The sequence below is a fragment of the Henckelia pumila genome, chromosome 3 (assembly GCF_033568475.1).
Source record: "Henckelia pumila isolate YLH828 chromosome 3, ASM3356847v2, whole genome shotgun sequence".
In the NCBI taxonomy this organism is placed as follows: domain Eukaryota; kingdom Viridiplantae; phylum Streptophyta; class Magnoliopsida; order Lamiales; family Gesneriaceae; genus Henckelia; species Henckelia pumila.
This window is the reverse complement of record NC_133122.1, coordinates 9,977,015-9,992,060: the sequence shown is the minus strand read 5'-3', so window position 1 is coordinate 9,992,060 and position 15,046 is coordinate 9,977,015. Positions and strand designations below refer to the sequence as shown.

Here is a 15,046-nt window from a genome sequence, read left to right as displayed (position 1 = left end):
TATATTATAAATGTACAAATACAAATGGAGGAGTGAGTGTGAGACCACACCCAAAGTTCAGCCCATCTTACCTTAGTGATATAAAAAAACTGACAGAGTATAACCCATAGGATTAGGCCACAATTGGGCTGGTGCTGTTTCCCTTCGATCTCTTCGTATTTTCCCTTTGCAAGGCTGGGTCATCATCCATTGGTACTAGATGGCAATGAATGTTTACCTGGACTCATCATCCAACAGTAAGAGACGATGATAAATGTTTGGTTTGTTCTCTCTTTTCCTGTATTGAAATTTTGCTGGGCTAGCCGTGGGTTAGTTGAATGTGGGCCAAAATTAATCTGACAAGACAGAGACTATATAAAAATTGAGTTCACAAATATAAAAATGGGATTTAAATCTTGCTGCCACAAATTTCATTTTGGTGCTGTTTCGGGGTTTGTATAATTGCCAACTCTTGCTGTCATATGGTAGATAGTTAAATCAAACTTCTTGCTGGATAATTGAAACCGCAAAGCATGGCCCAATGCGAAAATCTCTGTTCCTTATTGGAAGATGTGGATTAAGCATGCATCCCCTTTATCAGCCAACTGGACACTTGAGAAACGAACAAATTTTTATATAAAATATAACCAATCAAATCAAACAAACCATAATATATCAATCAAATCAAATCATATATTAACTATCTTTTTTATTTTTTATTTTTTATTACAATATATTACTTATCTCTATATTATCTATCTTATAACCCACTCCAAACGGACCCTTATTATTTCAAGTTAAAGAGATCTTGAAGCTTAACTCTCTTCTGTGTTCCAAGATAGTTAAGAGTTTGAGTCGTGGAAGTCTCAGGCTTGGATACATTGCTAAGTTTACAAGTTTAATTTGTAATCGTATTTATTATGTAAATGAGTACGTGGTGTTGAACTTTGAGTCTGAATTTGGTGCTTATCTTCACGTGCAAATGCCCTTGAATAGTAATAAGACGATAGACCGTTACTCTATGGGGACCTTATGTATTATACCCTGTTGAGATGACAATTTCATGCTTATGTTGAAAATCTATTTTTAAGGTCTGCCATATGTTAACAATTATGTATACTACTTTAAATATCATGAACCTGAATTATGAGTTTTGCGCTTGACTATTTTAGATAACTGGATTTTGTGTAAAAATAATTGATTTTCTGTGCATATAAAATGTGAGGGATCAAGGAAAATGCGTTCAGTTGAATGGGATACTAATTTTGCAAGGGTTTTTCGAATGAATGACTCGGTGTTGTCATCACTACGTGAAGTACATTATTCCTTTCTTCTACTACATTTGATTTGACGTGAAGTACATTATTCCTTTCTTCTACTACATTTGATTTGATCCTTGGGAATTTTTAGTTTTGTACTGTATTATTATTTGATATTTGATTCGGTTTAACACTCTGCATTATCACACCACGTTTCATGAACATCGGAAACTTAACGCTGTTTAAATTTGTTGGCAGCTGTGTGATAAACGTTTCAACTCACGTGATCGTGATCCAGCTGCAAGGGTCACACTTTTTCGTTTTGATAGGTTAAAATATGTCATAGAATTGGCGGAATCAGCCTTGAGATTCTACAACGAACAAGAAGTTAGACAAATTATTTAAGCCTTGATTATTTAACACTTATAATGATTTTGTTACTTATTTTGTTAGTTATTTTTTTGGGTTTGTTACAGCAAAAGAATCTCTATGTCAAGAAATTTGTCCAGCTTAACTTATTGGTCACATATTATTGCTTGACATTTTTGGCTGGGTCTACTGAAAGTGATGAGAGCCATCTTTTTCGAGGTTTTGTTGATGTGCTGGGTGGGGTTAATGTAGTGCTTTGTGAGTTCAAGGTATCATTCTCACTGTTTTGTCTTTGGTCAATTTTCATTAGTGTTTCGATTGAGTTCATATTATCCTTGTTCCTGTTTTATTTGAATGTTCAGTGCTGTGTGTTGTGTTGATGGTGGTGCCAAATGAAACTTCTTGGTTTATTATCTTTAAAACTCATTTGTTGTTGCAACCACAATTTAACAATTCACAGAAAGGTATTTAATTGAGATATGATAAATATGTTCTGTTGAATTGAAAGGAAAGAAGGCTGAATTTTTTTTTTTTTCTGGTACAACCCTAGCACAGGCTAGAATGTGTTACACAGGAAAAAGAAATAGCCAACTCCCCAGTAGCTCTATTCTCTCCATATATTCTCAACCTCTAGTGTGTGTGAGCCTTATTTCTTCTAGAACAAACAAATACAATTTTGGGCTTCTCACGCATTATGCGACTGTCTTTTGGGCCCATAACAGTTTTAGCCTCATGCCAGTTATGCAATTTCAAAATCAAGTTTAAATTAGATTAGACCAAGCCTGTTTAGTACGGGATTTGGATTTTTAACTAGCTTTCAAACTAGGAATTCATTACTTGTTGTATGCTAGCCATGTGAATTTATCTTTGATTCAGTTATTGTACCAGTCAATAACTATAAAATATGAGATGGAGAAAGGTAACATAGAAGACAAAGCAGAGATGTGTCATATTGGTCAGCTATTTCTATATGTATGCATCAAATGGAGTGGTTTTCTTGTGGCAGGGCGTTTTGAAGTAAATGCTTGAAATTCTTTGAGTTCCCGAGTAGTCTTCAACTAAGTTTGAAATAAATATCAAAGCCATAATTTTAGATTATGTTTGAACATGCAAAAGAGGAATAAGATTGCATCATCAAAGCCTCTACATTTTATCACTGTTTTTATTTTTGTTGACATGATATTTGGGAAATTAATTTTTGTCATTTAATTTTAGGATGAGGATGAAATTAAGAGTCCAGTTGATAATTCTGGAAATTCTTGTCTCAAACGTCCACGGTAAAATGCATCATGAAATCATACCTCAACATGTTCTTCCTTTATTGATTTGTCATTGGTTATGTTGAGAATTTATTATATATTCTAGCTTTAAGATTGTCTTAGATGGGAAGTCATTTGCTCTAGATGGTTCTGGTTGGAAAGTCATCTTATCAATTCATCTGTATCAATGTTCTAAAAGGCGGTAGGCGGGCGGCGACCCACCGCCTAGCTAGGCGATTTTTTTAAAAAACCTAAATAATAAATAACTTAGGATATTAAGAGTTTTACTATAAAATATAATTTTTATGTCTTATACTCAGTTTTTGTACGAAACTCTTATAAAATATAATAATAATAATTACATAGATACTAATATTAATAGATATCAAGTATTCGTATTTAATAAGATATTTAATTTTTTGCTTGACTTTTTTTTTCTGCGATTCTTTTTTTCTTCTGTGTTTGTTTCTCGCGTCGCCTCTCTCTTTTAGTTTTTAATTTTAAATTTTTTTTATAAAAAATAGTAACCGCCTAGGCGGCTTGGGCACCACCTAGGCGGGAGATTTGGCGGGCAACGCCTAGAGGCATAGCCTAGCAAAAAAGCGAGGTGGTGGGCAACCGCCTACCGCCTAGGCGCTGCCTTTTGGAACACTGATCTGTATATAATGTGATTAATTGGATTCGGCGTTATTAAAAGTCTTATATTATCTTTTTAAAAATTCCAGTCAGGACTGTGATTGTGGCTACCTATTGTACTTTGGTTATGTGCCTTAGTAGTGTGAGCATAGATGTTCAGGGACTGTTTCTCTTCTTCATTATGGCCTTTTGTATTTTTACTTTAGAATTTTTTGGTTTATTCATTACAATCTCTTCTTTGATTGAAACATAGTTTTTTGCAGTGTCTACATGCATGTACAGTATTCATAGTATTCTCTTATTGAGTTTTTTTGGGTGAAATCTACAAGGATTGATGATTACGACGCTAGTGAAACTGCCGGTGGTTCGGTTGATGGCAGTTTTGGGGCAGCTGTTTGTCGTGGTGGTGTAGATCTGTTCAAAGTGGATGGTACGTAATCTTGAAATTTACATTTTATGGATATATCGTGTGCTATTAGTGTTTATCGGAAAGGAATAACTTATTTAGAGACCAAAGCAAATTTTTTTTTTTTTTTCAGTTTTGATGTTCTCAAGTCTTTTAAACCTTTTTTGGCTATCAAAGGGTACTATTGGAATTAAAACAAGAGACACTCTCTTAAAATATAAAAAATATTTAATAATAATAATAATAAAAGAAATACAAATGGAGGAGTAAGTGTGAGCCCATACCCGAAGTTCAGCTCACCTCACCTATAAAGTCTGTCACTGGGAGCAGAACTCATGGAGGATTAGGGTGCAATCGTGCATGTTCTCCCTTTCAATCTCCTCGTATTTTCCCTTCGCTAACCCGGCTCATCATCTAAAGTTAAGGGATGTCAACAAGTTTGCCCGGACTCATCTAACAGGTTTTGTTTTTTATCTATTGAATTGAATTTGTGCTTGGCTAGCTGTGGGATGTGGGTTGACTGAATTCGGGACAAATTGAGTCCATTAGGACTGGATACAAAATACAAATCTAGTTTGACAAAATTGGAATTGAAACCCGACTGCATAAATTTTGTTTTGGTGCTGTCTTGAGGTTGACTTACCCTTGTTCATATTGTAGACGAGTTCACATGAGAAACTAGCTTGCCCTAGTTCATATTGTTGATTTCTAAGCCTCCTCGTGTTCTATCATGCTCACTTCATATTTTGAGTTAAAGAGATCTTGGAGCTGAACCAAGTTCCAAGTTGGTGAAGAGTTTGAGACCTGGGAAGTCTCAGGTTTTGGGTATACTGGCTAAGTCTAGAAGTTTAATTTGTAAACATATTTTACTGTGTAAATAAGTTGCATGTTGTTGAACTTTGGTTCTCATCTTCACACGTGCATGTCCTTGAATCTTAGGAAGATGATGATAACCAGTTAAGGCTGTTGAAAACTTGCATTATACCCCGTTGAGATGACAATTTCATGCTTATATTTAAAAGCAATTTTTTAAGGTATGCTATATCTTAAAAATAATCTTTACTACTTCTTAGGCATCGTTTGGTGCGAAGGATAACACATTGATTGATTAATCATCTTTTTTATGTTCAATGTTTGACTCAAGTTCTTCCAAGGATTGATGTCATACACCATTGTCTAATCCAAGTATATTGATTTATAATCCTTAGATTATTTATCCATCATCATCAAATCCATGAACCAAACGGTGCCTAAATATCATGAACCTGTATTATGAGTTTTGTTAGGTCGCTTATCGATGACTTTATTTTTGGGTAAAAATCATTGAATTTTGTGTGCATATAAAATGCGAGGGATCAAAGAAAATGAGTACAGTTGAATGGGATACTGATTTTGCAGGGTTATTTCCAGTGGATGATTCAGAGTTTTCATATCTGCGCAATGTAAGTTGTTCCTTTCTTCTACCACATTTGATTGATCCTTTGGATTTTATAGTGTTGTTACGATATTATTATTCGATTTAATTGGGCTTAGCACTCTACGTTATCACACCATGAATGAACATCGAAAAACTTAAAAGTTTAAATTTGTTGGCAGATGTGTGATACATATTTCAACCCGCGTGAATGTCACCCAGGTGGAGGAACCACACGATTTTACTGCGATGGGATAGAAAATTTCAACTATTTGGCGGGGTTGGCCTTGAAATTCTACAACGAGAAAGAAGTTAGAGAAATTATTTAATATATTATTGGCAGCCTTGATTATTTAACTCACGTAATGAGTAAGTTTGTTTTTATTTTTGTGTTTGTTACAGAAAAAGAATTTCTATCTCAAGAAGGTTGGCAAGCTTAACAGGTTTGTTGTATTATCTTGCTTGACATTTTGGGCATGCGCTCCTGACTGTCATGAAAGCTGTCTTTTTCGAGGAGTTGTTGATTTGCTGAATGGGAAAAAAGTATTGCTTTGTGAGATCAAGGTACTATCCTCCCCTCCCCAAATTTGTCTACAGTCAATTTTCGTTATTTTTAATTGGGTTCATATTATCCTTGATCTGGTTTATTTGAGTGTTCAGTGGTATGTGTAGTGTTGATAGTGATGCCAATTGAAAATTTCTTGGTTTACAAGCTTTAAAACTCCTTTGTCACTGTTGCAACCATAATTTAACAATTCACAAAAAGGTATTTAATTGAAATATGATGAATATGTTATACTCAATTGAAAGGTAAGAAAACCAGATAAATTTTTCTGTACAACCCGTGCATGCTACTCGAGAAAAAGAATAACCGACTCCAGTGGCCTTTATTTATTTGGGAGTGTGAGAGCCTGTTATGTTTCTTTGTTTGAGATCTCGTTACGGGACGTTGGGGAATAAAATCGTCCAAGTCAGAATATAATTCCTTCTTGTTCGATCTTCGACCTTGGCGCCCAATGGTGACGAGTAAATTTAAGGCTCGTTGAAAAGAGAACCTTCGATCTTGACGATGTTTTTGTTTGGTAAAATTCTGATGCTTTATTCATTCCTTGTGGTTCAATAAATACATCAGACTCAAAGACTCCAACCTAAGCCAAATACGATCTTATCCCTATCTTAAATTCAAAAGAAAAACAACCACCAATAATCCTAATCTGCAGAATTCAAATAAATATAAAATAAAACAAGGATAAAGTAATCTAAAAATATAGAAGACTCCAATCTTTATGCAAGGATATACTAGCCCAACTGCGGCTGCTTGAACCGCCCATGCGTGAACCTCTTGTATACTCGTTGTGTGGGTTCGTGTGGGGACATAACATCACCCCCCCCATGAGACGCGTGTTTGCCCTCAAACACGAAGGAAGGATAACGTTCTACCAAAAGTGCAGCATCCTCCCACGAAGCCTCGGCTGGGGAAAGGCCTTGCCAATGAACTAGAACCTCTGCACGGCCTCTGTGGAATCTTGTATCGAGCACAGACTGCGGAAGTGGGCGGGAATCCTCGGAGTGTAGGGGAGGCAGTGAAGTGCAAACGCTGAAGTCCCCTCGGAATTTTTTTAAGCAAGAGACATGGAACACTGGGTGTATTTTAGCCGACGACGGAAGCTCAAGTTTATAAGCAACTTTGCCAATGCGAGCGATGACCTTGAAAGGACCATAAAAGCGTGGAGATAATTTCCTGTTGGCACGGGCAGCCAAACTCAGGTGGCGATAAGGCTGCAATTTGAGGAGGACCAGCTCGCCCTCGGCAAATTCTATCTCCCTGTGTCGAGCATCGTAATTGGTCTTCATAACCTGTTGCGCACGGAGTAGGCGATCACGGAGATTTTTCAGGGTTGCATCACGGCTTTGGAGCTCATGATCAACTGCTGCAATCCTGGACAGCCCTGGGCAGTATGACAGTAAGCGCGGGGGTGGGCGCCCATAAACTACTTCAAATGGTGTGGCTTTCAGAGAAGAATGGAAGCTCGTATTGTAACAGAATTCTGCCCAAGACAACCAATTCACCCATTTTTTTGGGTAATCGCTTGTGAAACAGCGAAGGTACATTTTTACCACTCGGTTGACAGCCTCGGTTTGACCATCGGATTGAGGATGGTAGGCAGAGCTAAAGCAAAGCTTGGTACCTTGAAGGCGAAAGAGCTCCTTCCAGAAGGAACTAGTGAAGGTGACATCGCGATCGCTAACAATCGACTCTGGTAGACCGTGGAGTTTGAAAATGTGATCAAAGAAAATGCGGGCGACCGAGGCAGCCGAATATGGGTGGGCCAAAGGCAAGAAGTGTGCGTACTTAGAGAACCGATCGACCACCACAAAAAGGACATTCTTCCCTTGAGAGGAGGGTAGGCCTTCAACAAAATCCATTGATATATGAGACCAAATCTGATGAGGAATGGGCAGTGGCTGAAGTAACCCTGCGGGGCGCAGCTGTTCCACTTTATTGCGTTGGCAAACCAAACAAGAAGCAACAAAATTCAGAATATGTCGACGCATGCCGTGCCAAAAGAATTCCCTAGTAATACGGTAGAGAGTCTTTTGATACCCTTCGTGACAGCTATTGTGGATAGAAGAGATGATTTTGTCGACAAGTGGAGAGTCACATGGGATGTAGAATCTGTTTTTGTACAGCAGAACCCCGCCCTTGTGCTCCCAAGGGCCCTGTAGTTGTCCATCGGACATTTGCTGTAATAAGAGTTGTAATTCCTCGTTAGTGGAGTACTCCTTCTGTATATCGGATAAAAAATCCCAGTGAACCGTAGAGAGGGAGGCCAGCTGCCCTTCGCTAGTTTCCCTCCGTGACAGCGCATCTGCGACAATGTTTGTGCGTCCCTCCTTATACTCAACACAAAAATCGAAACCAAGTAATTTGGTGACCCAGCGCTGTTGGGCCGGGGTGGCAAGGCGCTGTTCCAAAAGAAATTTTAAGCTGTAATGGTCAGTGCGGACCACGAATGACTGTCCCCAAAAGTATGCATGCCAATGACGCACAGCCTTAGTCAATCCAATAAGTTCACGCTCATAAGCTGGAAGTTTTTGGTGGCGTTGGGCCAGGGCCTGGCTAAAAAAAGAAATAGGCCGCCCAAGTTGCTGTAGAACAGCCCCTACGCCTAAGTCAGACGCATCACACTCGACAATGAATGTTTGTGAGAAATCAGGTAAAGCAAGAACCGGGGTGGAAGTGAGGGCTGCCTTTAGTTCCCCAAATGCATGTAGTGACGCCGGTGTCCAAGTAAATGAATTCTTACGCAACATACCAGTGAGTGGGGCGGCAATGGACCCATAGTTCTTGACAAATTTACGGTAGTAACCAGTCAGCCCGAGAAATCCCCTCAAAGCCGTGGGGGTCGTGGGTTGGGGCCAGCGTGTAATGGCCTCTACCTTTGCGAGATCCACATGGATGCCCGAAGGAGATACAATGTGACCCAAGTAAGCTACCTCCTTTCCTCCGAAAGTACATTTCGATTTCTTTAAGAACAACTGATGTTTCTGAAGAACACTGAAGATGGTACGCAGATGGTGCAAGTGTGAGTGCCAAGATTGGCTATAAATCAGAATGTCGTCGAAGAATACGAGCACAAAACTCCGGAGAAATGGGCGAAATAATGAGTTCATCAGCGCTTGGAAGGTGGAGGGGGCATTAGTAAGCCCAAAAGGCATTACTAGAAATTCAAAGTGTCCATGGTGAGTGCGGAATGCCGTCATGTGAATACTGTCGGGGTCCATTGGAATTTGATGGTACCCGGCGCGGAGATCCAATTTCGTGAAGAATTGAGCTCCATGTAATTCATCCAATAATTCATCGATGATAGGAATCGGAAACTTATCTTTGATTGTCTTTGTGTTGAGTGCACGATAATCTACACAGAATCTCCAAGAATCATCTGATTTTTTTACCAACAGCACCGGTGATGAGAAGGGGGAATGACTGGGGCGAATAAAGCCCTTTTCCAGCATTTCCGCACACTGTCGCTCAATTTCATCCTTTTGAGCATGGGGGTACCTGTAAGGTCGCACGACAACTGGATTTGTCCCTTGCTCCAAAATTATGCGATGCATAAAGTTCCGAGAAGGTGGCAGCCCAGTAGGCTCCAAAAAAATACACGAGAATTCCTCCAAGAGAGAGGGCATATCCTCATGCGTGGAGTCCACGACTCGTGTGGCAGCAAGCTCGCCAACATGGTGATCACGTTCCTTTGTTATTCCTTGCAAAACTGTTGTTTGGTTGTTATGGGTAAAGGACATGCACATCTTGGAAAAATCCCACTGTATCGCCCCGAGATTCCGGAGCCAATTCACACCCAACACAGCGCCAAACCCTTGTAACGGAATCACTAGAAAATCAATGCAGAATGGTTGTTCACCCAATGTGATAGAGATCTTGCGACACACCCCCAAACATTGTAGGCGACGCCCATTGGCCACAATCACCCATAGAGAAGCCTGAGGCTCGATAATCAGTGTCAATTTCTCTGCCAAAGAAGCATCCAAGAAGCAGTGTGTACTGCCGGAATCAATTAAGACAATGAAGGGAAGGTGACTGATGATACCATGGATCTGCATAGTTTGAGCCCCTTGGGTGCCCGTGATCGCATGAATGGAGATCTCGGGTCCTTCGGTGCCTGGGTCATTTGCATCCACATACGGGTGGTCGTAAGCCTCAATCCAGAACAGCCTCTTGCAACGGTGTCCCGATGTATATAATTCGTCACAATTGTAACACAACCCCTTAGCTCTTCGCTCATCCATTTCAGCCCGACTCAAACGTTTAACAAAAGGTTGAGTTGAAAGAGTACCTGAAGGTTTCTTGCTGTTAATCCCACTATCTTGCCGACGCTGTCCAGATTTTTGTTCGTAGAGACGCGCAAGTTGCATCGCCCTGGGTAGAGTCAAGGGAAGATGCACTAATACTTCCGCTGAGATATTTTCCTTCAGACCTGTAATAAAGAGTTCTACTTCTTGATCTTGGGATAAGGTACTCGCCCGAGTCGACAATTGCTCAAATTGTCGCTGATATTCATCAACCGTCCCAGTTTGGCGTAACCTCGCTAACTCCCCCAATTTGGTGCACCGCAAGGCTGGACCAAAGCGTTGGTTACAGTGCTCCTTGAAATCTGCCCAAGTCAAAACTGGTTCATCACGTTCCACCTTCAAAAACCACAGTTGCGCATCCCCCTCAAGGTGGTAAGAGGCCATACCCACCTTTGCATTCTCCGCTGTGTTGTGGTGGCGGAAAAAATGTTCGCAGCGACTGAGCCACCCCAATGGGTCGGTGAGACCATCAAATTTGGGAAAAACCAGTTTCGAAAATTTGGGAAAATTCGAAGTGGAGTCCCCGTTATCCCTCTCCTTTTGTCTGTTGGTGTCGAAATTGGAGTTATTGTCGCGGTTACCAAAAGTTTCAGTGCGTATAGCCGCCATTTCCAGTGATAATGTCTCCATTTGTGCACGAAGCTCCTGCCGGTCCTGTTCCTGTGCCTTTCTATCGTCCATATACATTTTCATGAAGGCCTCGAATTGTTTCTGAGACGCAGACGATTCACCCATAACGCCTGTCTCTGATACCAATTTGTTATGTTTCTTTGTTTGAGATCTCGTTACGGGACGTTGGGGAATAAAATCGTCCAAGTCAGAATATAATTCCTTCTTGTTCGATCTTCGACCTTGGCGCCCAATGGTGACGAGTAAATTTAAGGCTCGTTGAAAAGAGAACCTTCGATCTTGACGATGTTTTTGTTTGGTAAAATTCTGATGCTTTATTCATTCCTTGTGGTTCAATAAATACATCAGACTCAAAGACTCCAACCTAAGCCAAATACGATCTTATCCCTATCTTAAATTCAAAAGAAAAACAACCACCAATAATCCTAATCTGCAGAATTCAAATAAATATAAAATAAAACAAGGATAAAGTAATCTAAAAATATAGAAGACTCCAATCTTTATGCAAGGATATACTAGCCCAACTGCGGCTGCTTGAACCGCCCATGCGTGAACCTCTTGTATACTCGTTGTGTGGGTTCGTGTGGGGACATAACAGAGCCTTGTTCCAGAATAGCTTCTCTCCTGCTACGAGACTCTATTCGTTTGGGCCCACAACATTTATAGCCTCACATGCTAGGCATGCAAATTCAAAACTGAGTTAAAATTAAATGAAAGCCCACGTCTGTTTATTATGGAGTTTGGATTTTTACTGGTTCCTTTTAGCTTTCAAAGTAGGGATTCATTACTTTTTTGATATTATTGTCCCAGTCAATAACTATTAAATATGAGATGGAAAGAGGTAACATAGAAGACAAAACATAGATATGTGCCTTGTTGCTCAGCAAGTTCTAAATGCATCAAATGGAGTGGTTTCCGCATGGCATGGTATTTGGAAGTAAACGCTTAAAGATTCTTTGAGTTGCTGAGTAATGTTGTTTGATGATTGATTGAGGCCATGATATGAGCACAAGTGTCGTCTTCAATTAAGTTTGAAATAATATCAAAGCCATTATTTTAGTGTAGAATTGAACGAGCAAAAGAGGAATATGAATGTGTCATCAAAAGGCTCAATTTTTTGTCACTGTTATCTTTTCTTTGGCATACCATCTTTGGAAGTTAATTTTTGTTATATATTTTTAGGGTTGCAAAGAAATTACGATTCCCGATGATCATGCTGAAAATTGTCTTCTCAGCTGCTCACGGTAAAATTCATCATGAAATCATATCTTAAAGCATTTTTCCTTTATTTATTTCTCTTTGGTTGTGTATTTATTATAGCTTTAAGATTGTCAGTTTGGATACAGAAGCTGTAATTTTAAAAAAATGTGAAGGAAAAGTTAGAAAAGTGCTTCCTACAAGCTCTTCCAATCAATACCTAAAAAAAGTTCAACATTTTCAAGTGCTTTTGATGTTTGGACAAATGTCGAAAGTTCAAATTAGATTCAAATCAATAGTATAATTTATTTGTGTTTGGTATTTGATTCACGATACAAATTATTTAATATAAAGTTATTTAAAGTAAACTATTTTATTAATGACTTGAATTTAATTATTTATTTCTTTATGTAAGTATTTAATTTTTATATTTAATTAATAAAGATAATTTTCGTAAAGAATTGGTTTTATTAAACTTATTTGGTAAAATTATTTAATAAGATTAAATTAAGTTATAATTCATTGTTAAGAATAAATTAATATTATAGTTTAAGTGTAATTTTTTATATTAATTGATTAATAAATAATTCACGGAATAAAATAATTGTTGTATATAAACTATATGAATTTCTGAAATTTCTATTTCTAAAATGTTTATTTTGGAGTTAAGTTTAGAGTTTTGATGGATTGTAGAAGAGTTGATGGATTGGAGAACAACTTTATCCTTGGTGCAGAAATGGTGTTGTTTTGAAGTACTAAAATCACTTAATGGGGGCGGAGATGACCTAAGCATTGTTATGTGATGTTTTTCATTAGTTTAGTATCTATATGTTTTAGCTTTAAGTGTGTTTTGAAGAGCTTTTAGTTATTTAAAAGTGATTTTACTAGAAATTATTTTGAAGTTGGTGAGAAGTTAAAGTAGATAGTGTTTGAAAATAGAAGTTGAAAGCTAATACAAGCTAAAGTTTAGTGTTTGGAAAATAATTGCTTCCAAACTTAATTTTTAACTAAATGACAATCATACCCTTATTTGATTATTTAATTTTTGATACTCACACTATAAAAAATGAGTTTATATATTATTTTACATTATGAATTTTGTATCAAAAATATTTTATTTTTTATAAGATGAATACTTGAAAAAATATGTAAGATTAATAAAAATATTAAAAATGAAAAAATTTGTATAAATATACAAGATATGTACGAAAATGTATGAAAATGCAATATATATATATATATATATATTTAAATAAATGCTTGTAATAATAATGTAAAATTTTAAAAAATATTTTTTAAAAAAATGCTTGTAATAATAATGTAAAATTAAAAAAAAATATTTTATAAATAATAATAATAATAACATATGTAATATGATAAGTTTTTTTAACGGTATATATGTTTACTTGTAATTTTATACCTTAAATAAATAAATAAAAAAGAAGAAGATGAAAAAACATCAAATTTTAGGTTTTTGCTTTTGGGTAAAAGTTGTGGAAGTTGAAGCAGAATTTAACATTCACAAATACTCAAAAGCACTTCTATGCAGCTAGAAGCTGAGAAGCACTTTGTAGAAGCTCTACCAAACACTCCCTAAGTTTGTCTTGGTTGGAAAGTCATCTTATCTATTCATTGGTATATCATGTTATTAATTGGATCCCATGTAAGTTGTGTTTGGTGTCATTTGTTTGCACAGTAAAAATCTTGTGTCATTTGTTTGCAAATTTCATTAAGAATGATCGTGATTGTCAGTACTAATGTACCTTACAAGCACAAGCTTATGTTCAATGAACGTTTCACTTTTCTTCAATATGGTCATTTGTACTTTATGAATATGAATTTAATGGTTTATCTATTAAAATCTCTTTTTCGAATAAAGTACAATGGGCTGGAGATGACTTGAGCATTGTAATGGTATGTGATGTTTTTTTTGTTAGTTTAGTATTTATTTATTCTAGCTTTAAGTTTGTCTTGATTGGAAAGTCATCTTGTCCGTTCATTAGTCTATCTTGTGATTAATTGGATCCGACGATATTTAAAAGTTTTGTTGTTTGCAAATATCAGCAAGGATGACCGTGTTTGTGCTGCCTCTTTTACTTTGGTGATGTGCCTTACAAGTACGAGCTTAGATATTCAACGAATGTTTCACTTTTCTTCAACATGACCTTCTGTCTTTTAGAATTTTACTGTTTATTGAAGCATGTTTACAATTTTTGGTAGTGTGTACATGAATGTGTAGTGGTATTCTCTTATTGGTTTTGTTTGGGTGAAACGTACCAGGATTCCTTCTTGTCTCGCAAATGGCAGCGCTGGTAGTTCGGTTGATGCCAATTCTCGTGAAGTTGGTCTTGATGATGTGTATCTGGGCTCTGTGGAAGTTTGAATAAGAAATTATGAGGCTATCAAGTGGTGTTGAAAATGAGTTTAAACGAGTTATATTTTTTATTTGTATTCTGATGTTATTATGGTGTACTATGTTCAACTTATGGACTGAGGACCCGTTTTATGAATTTTGATACGTAATATCATTTTACAAGAGACTTACTCAATATTAAACATGTATTTTTGTAATATAATATTTGCTTTTTAAAAAAAAATCAAAATATGTAAATCTTTTTCTTACCTCTATATGAATAAAGCATGTAATAGTTTGTGATGCACCAAAACTAAAATAACAGTGAAAGATTTAATTATTTTTTTTTCCCTCCATCTCCTCGTCATGCTCTCAAGATGTTGAATGCATCGTCATTTTCTTCGATAAGTTAGTCGATCTTTGTTCATATAGATGTTATTATAATCGTACTAGTGATCGAACTGATCTATTTTTAAAAAATGGTTCAATTGATCGAACTAGAAAATCTTTTATATAATATAAAATATTGAATAATATATTTTATTTTAAATTTTAAAAAACTAAAAGATTTATCTAAAAAAATTATATTTATCATAATTTAAAGACCGAACAATTATAAATATTTTCAAGATATAGATTTTAAAATAAATAAATAAATTTATTAAAAGATAT

General features: G+C 36.8%; 1 protein-coding gene across 1 annotated transcript; it reads left to right on the top strand.

The window, feature by feature from the left end:
• Positions 1-1,216: 1,216 nt before the first annotated feature.
• On the top strand, positions 1,217-14,538 carry LOC140888076 (uncharacterized). The gene is made up of 10 exons (XM_073295751.1): positions 1,217-1,294; positions 1,497-1,625; positions 1,715-1,876; positions 2,823-2,884; positions 3,832-3,925; positions 5,261-5,350; positions 5,505-5,633; positions 5,725-5,886; positions 12,007-12,068; positions 14,302-14,538. Exons 1-10 carry the CDS (start codon positions 1,217-1,219, stop codon positions 14,402-14,404), a joined length of 1,071 nt encoding a protein of 356 aa, XP_073151852.1. The 3' UTR covers positions 14,405-14,538.
• Positions 14,539-15,046: the final 508 nt, after the last annotated feature.